The 6,389-nt window shown below is 33.8% G+C and overlaps 1 protein-coding gene across 1 annotated transcript; it reads left to right on the top strand.

Annotated features, from left to right (window-relative positions):
- The first annotated feature begins 2,155 nt into the window (after nt 1-2,155).
- Nucleotides 2,156-6,026, top strand: LOC123548084 (uncharacterized). Its single transcript, XM_045335319.2, has 2 exons — nt 2,156-2,563; nt 3,475-6,026. Exons 1-2 carry the CDS (start codon nt 2,269-2,271, stop codon nt 4,494-4,496), a joined length of 1,317 nt encoding a protein of 438 aa, XP_045191254.2. The 5' UTR covers nt 2,156-2,268; the 3' UTR covers nt 4,497-6,026.
- Nucleotides 6,027-6,389: the final 363 nt, after the last annotated feature.

Raw genomic sequence — 6,389 nt, 5'->3', positions numbered from 1 at the left:
TTTCATTTCAGTTTATAAATTCAACATCCAATAACCATTTCATATTTCATTTCGAAAAACGGTTTCCTATTGAAATGCATACACTTTTGTTTTCGAGCTCTATTCTTTAGGTCTTGAACGGTTTATCCCTTCCTGAATTTGGTTAAAATTGCGAGAAAATTTTATCTCTATTTAACAAAAGGTCATTTGTCCTACCTGTGTCCTGTTTAACTGCCCCTCAACGATATATGATCAGCGCCGTAAAATTCCATACATTCATTCAATTTCAAGGCATAACACTGCTATTTCCCTTCTTCTTTGTCACATCTAAGTTTTTTTTTATTATTTCATTAATCCTTTATCTGTGCAATCCGCGTCTAAAAGATTTTAGTGTGGCGTAAAGTACGAGTGGCTGCTTCTTTGAACTGGACTTCTGTCACCTTGTTTTTCTCAAGTATGAATTTAAGAACTGTAAGGCCGGTAATCTCCCGTAGAATATACATTTTGCACAATGTCTGTGTATTTATTGTTCACAGTAGCAAATGCGCGGCCAATAATTTCCATGAAAATATACATTTTGCCCATTAAGGCTTAGGAGTATGTCATCAAAGCACAGAAATATTTGATAAACATATGTAAAAGTTCTTTGACAATGGTGAGTTTTTAAAAGCGTTGAACTCTCAGGAAGTGTGACCCCTTTAAACAATCCTTTTCCGGAATTCAATGTATATATCAGTAAACCTTAGAATATATATTTTGCATATTAACCTTAAAATTCCTTGCTAAATTTCTAAAATGAACTGATCTAAGACTATCATTCAATTTGGGCAGTGCCATTTATTATTCTAAGGGGTGTTCACATCTGCTGTCCAAGGAGTATTGATTGTACATAACAACTCACATTTTCCATTTATTTTACTTTTACAATTTGCTCACATTCGTGAAACATCAGGTATTTCCGCATTCTCAGTATATGACATGACTGCACAGCGTAAACGCCAAAATAATCAAACTGAATTTGATCTTCAACAAAAACGCATTTTTTTAACTAATTAAATATGCAAGCAAACAGGAAGTTTAAAGCATTAAGGACTTCTCATACGGGATTTACAACCAATAAATCCGTCTTATCAATTGTAAAACTGTTGAAAATAAGAAAATTTAAAGTTTCATATAATGAAAAGTCTGATTTAGAAGTCGATTTGCATACTTCAGACATAATCTCTGACCTTTTTATATGGCTCAACTAAATATCATATGTATTTACTTATGAGAATAGAAGTGTTGGTTGAATAAGCCATTAATACAATGTAGAACTTCGATATAATTCAAATATTCATCAATTTTAGCAATGATACAGGGTATTTAAAATAGAAAAAGTGGAAACTCCACAGGTCGCTCAACACGACAAAAACGAAAATGTTGCAGGCTCGGTTTGATTGAGCCTATTCATGGACGGTCGTGGAAATGCATGCTACCGTCTGCACTCTCCATCCCCGGGTTGAGCAGAACTCAACATTTCACATACTAAAAGTATAAAAAAACGATTTAGAGACATCCGCAGATGTGTTCATACGGCGTTGCATATGGAATCTTCACGAACAAAAGAATGTACAGTGCAACCTCTGTAGAGCAACACCCTTTGGGAGATACAAATATTGACTGTTATGTAGAGGTTGTTGTTCTGGAGAGGTAAATTTGATAGTATATTTCAGCTTATGGAAATTTTGATGTTGTTACAGAGAGGTTTTTGCTTAAGAGAGGGCTGCTCTGGAGAGGTTGTATTGTAATATGAGCCAACTGGAATTCAAATATGTCATCATTTTTTCGCATATTATAATACATTTCAGCAGTTGACATATTTTCTTAGATATTTCCATGTAATCTTTTTTCCCTTTATTTGGTAAAAATATATATACAAAATACAAGAAACAAGCTGGAATGTTTTGTATAAGGATATACTTTTAGCTATTAGCCATTTTCCGATGAAAGACAAAGCATAGTAAAACATGTAATAAACATATATTTATTTCAAAAGATAATGAAGTTTTAAGCAGTTAAGAAACTAAGAAAGTTAGACTAAAATGCAGGGTGATTTTATTCACAGTTTTGAACTTGTTGACATACGAGAGTTTTATTGCAACATCAATATTTTATCAGTCGCGCACAGGTAACCGCCTTGTATCGTAAAAGAGATACAGGTTTTAACCTAGGTAATACCAGATCAAACGGCTTTAACATAAGTTTCTGACAAAATACAGTTGTAAGTTTTCATTTAAAATTTGAATAATGGATGAAAGTGCCATCAGAAGAAGAGGTTTTGAGGACATGGAGCTTATTGTAGAGGGGAAAAAGGTAAAGACAAATAGCGCTCTTCTGTGTTACAACTCGAGCGTCCTGGCAACGTTAATTTCGAACGCACGCGCCACAAGAGAAGCAGCAGACGAGAATGAATGCCTTTCATATTGCACGAAAAGCGAAGCGGACAGGCTTAAGTTAGAGATGCCAAATCTAAAATTCCAAGATGTGAACCTAATGGTCAGGTGTCTGCAGTCAAACAGTTTTGCAAAGGAAGATATAACAGGTCTGTATTTCAGTTATTATTTTATGTGTTTTTTTTCACAGTGATTTATTGCAATATACGATTCTTTAGAATAAAAGGGAATGAAATATTTGGGATGTGTTGTTAGGATAAACAAAAACTATATCATTGTATTCATTATTCACGCCATAATGGTATAACAATACTAAAGCAGTGCACACTTCATCTAATATTTAAATAAATAAGCAATCACAACTCATACTTTACACATGTTTTAGTTTTGTTTGCGAAATTGTCAGTTAATTTCAACGTGAAAAGAAATTGAATTAAGATATCATTTTCGAATGTAACGCAATAGGAAAAAGGTTAGAGGAAGAAACGAGAAAGTTATTTCAGGTCGTTTGACATGTTTTACTTGAAATGAATAAGTTTCATTAGTATTACGAAATGCATTCATTACATTTTGAGTTTCAATTTTTCGTCAGAAGCAAAAAAAAATCTGGCTACCTCTGTATACATATGACTTTGGAGATTATTTTTTCTCGTCAAGATATTTTCGTGCTTAATTCCATAAATGCATTTAATACAATTTCAACTGTTTTGGTACATTTATGGCAAAAACAACTGTGATTTGATTTCGATATTTCACAGTTCTTATCAGACATTTGTACGTATTTTTTAAAATCTTCAATTATTGTGTATCTTTTCTTTCTGTGGTTGAGAGTATAATGCACTATTCAGTTATCAAATAAATACGATTATTTATGCCTGTTTCATGCCTGTTTTTATAAGAAACATGATTTATTTTCAAGCTTTGTTCTCAATCAATAACGTGTAAACAATTCGTTTTGTGCCATATAGGTTGCGTAAATGATCAGGGCTTTTGTTATACAGAACTTAGCCAATATTTTAGACAAATAAATTTGTGACTATTCCTTCGCCTTTTCTTACAGGAGCAAAAGCTTTGCGCATTCTTCCTCTAGCAGAACAATTCCGAATGAAGCGTCTTCGAAATATATGTGGCAACGCTCTTTACGACTCTCTTGCTACAATGAGAAGAGATCTTGGCGCTGGATGCCTCTCGTGCCTTGAAGTTCTGCAATACCTAGCAGCTGCTGATTTGTACAGCTTTGATAATGTCAGGAAGCTATGTTTACTTGAATTAGCAGTTCACACGGATGCACCAAGCAGAAAACTGATACTTCGAGACAAACATATCAACGAAGGAACAAAATTGGAAATCATGGACAAAATATGTGATAACATGGATAAAGATTACGATGGCAAATTGAAACAAATCCGGATTGACATGAATCAAACACATAGTGAAACAGAACAAAGAGTAGATACATTTATAAAGCAGCTAGATATATGGAAGAACGATTTCACACAAGAAGTTAACGACATGGTAACACGCAAAAAAGATGTACACAAGCAATTAATCAACGAAATGGATCTAGAAGACATAGCAAGCCACATGGATAAAGCACTGAAAGAAACAAAATTAAGTCTAGTTAAAGAGATGTTTGTCATCAAAAAGGAGATACAAAGAGTATATGCACTCATGGAAACAAAGAAAACTATCAAGAAGCCAGAAGCAGAACGTCTAAGCAAAACGCTAGAAGAATTTATGTCAAACAACACGCAGAAAATAGACCGTATTGCAGATACTATAGAGAATAAGATGAGTTTGTGTTACCGAAGTAAAGAGAATGTACAAGCTTTTAATTCTGCCAAGAAACTAGAAGAAAATGTATGCAACACTTTCAAAGAATGGGAAACGGAGATGCAAACATTAGCTGAGGACCGGATAAAGTACAAAGAAGAAATAACTTGCCATGAGAAGACAAAAGCGGAATTGATGAAGATGAAAATGAAGGAACATAAGCTTAATACTTGGCTGAAGTGGGCGACACCGGCGTCAGAAGACGTTAGAAAATGTCATTGTTTTAGGCACACTGTGCCAAGAAAATAACTTTTAAAGTAAAATTGAGGTGTGAAATTAGAACGAAAAACGCGTCATAAAATTAAAACAAAAATTGATTGAAGTATTGACTGAAGTCAGAATTAAGAACGTAAAGTAGTCAGTCAAGAAGACAATGTTACGTTTTGACTATAGCACTTGTTTGTAACGACAATTGTTAGAAACAGTAATGTTTCCTAAGTGTGTCTTGTGGTATTGCCTCTGATCGTTCTAAGGTTGTTTCCTGCTTGCTCCTTCTTCTTGCATGTTTGTCACTTATATGTTATTATTACTGCATTCATTAGTGTTTGTGTATGCATAAGCTTGTGGTATTGCCTCTGATAGTTCCAAGGTTGTCCCCTGCTTGTTCCTTCTTCTTGCATGTTTGCCACTTATATGTTATTATTATTGCATTCATTAGTGTTTATGTTTCCATAAGCTTGTGGTATTGCCTCTGATAGTTCCTAAGGTTGTTCCCTGCTTGTTCCTACTTCTTGCATGCTTGTCACTTATATGTTATTATTACTGCATTCATTAGTGTTTGTGTATGCATAAGTTTGTGGTATTGCCTCTGATAGTTCCAAGGTTGTCCCCTGCTTGTTCCTTCTTCTTGCATGTTTGCCACTTATATGTTATTATTATTGCATTCATTAGTGTTTATGTATGCATAAGCTTGTGTTATTGCCTCTGATAATTCTAAGGTTGTTCCCTCTTCTTGCATGCTTGTCACTTATATGTCATTATTATTGCATACATTAGTGTTTATGTATGCATAAGCTCAGTTGGTGTGTACGTGTATACATTTACACTTACCCATTCTCTGATGTGGAGTGCTGGATTGTGGCTTTTCATGTCGCACTTTTATCTTTGTTTTCTTAAAACAGAAGAGATACAGCAGTATTTGCAACAGCACACCGTAAAACATTTATTGTTTCATGTATTGGCATATGAATTTTGAAGTTTACTGGAAACATTTCTCAGTTTACACAATGGAGTTAAATACTGTATAGTGATAGTATCAGATTTAGTTTAGCTAATAGCAATCCAGCAGTATACTTCTATGCATGTACATATGCCCCTACTAGAGCTAGTTATAAACAAGATATTAATTAATATTTTAAAGAAGAATACGGTTTTTTGTTGCATCCTACTGAGACGAATAAGTTTGTGTTATTATCTGGAAAATAGTGGTTTAATGAGGCACTGTCAACAAATAGAATGTATTCTAACAGGTAAACAAGCTTTGAAAGTATGTTAAAATAACGATGACTAGATAAGCATTATTCCGAGATATTTTTGTTGGTGTAGATGGTGGTATCAAACACTGGCGTAGTTTGTTTCAGTTCAGCTATACTCTTCAAAAAGAAGACAAAGGGATCGAAAGTACGTTTAATCGTTTCATTGCTTTTCTTATATTCAGTTCGATTGTTTGTATTGTACACGTAAATATATATTTCGCTGAAAACCAACTACATTGTATTTTAATGAATTTAACAAAACAAAACACTTCATTGTCATCTCGTTTGACAAAACAAAACATTTCATAGCCGTCTCGGTATGTGAGATTAACTTGAAAGTGATGTTTTTGTGGGTTAACATGAAATATGTTTGAATTAGTTCAGAAAATTTGTTTTAAAAACTATTTCCATTTATGCCTGTTCTTGTGGCGGTGGTAGCTGCTATCAATTGAACAAGTGTTTTTTCTCGTTTATTTATCAGAAACAGAGTCTCACGTGCCATCACGTGTTTCATCGTATTTCTTATCGCCTGAACGATTGCATATTGCTTTTCACTGAAAATAAAACAAAGAACAAGGACAAGTAAAATTAAGAATAATCACGTTCCCAGAACAAGAAAACTTCTGACCCTCTTTACAGAATAGTTGTTGCGATGGAGAAAAAATAA

The sequence above is a fragment of the Mercenaria mercenaria genome, chromosome 9 (assembly GCF_021730395.1).
Source record: "Mercenaria mercenaria strain notata chromosome 9, MADL_Memer_1, whole genome shotgun sequence".
NCBI classification, from domain to species: Eukaryota; Metazoa; Mollusca; class Bivalvia; order Venerida; family Veneridae; genus Mercenaria; species Mercenaria mercenaria.
This window is presented reverse-complemented; position numbering and strand designations above follow the sequence as displayed.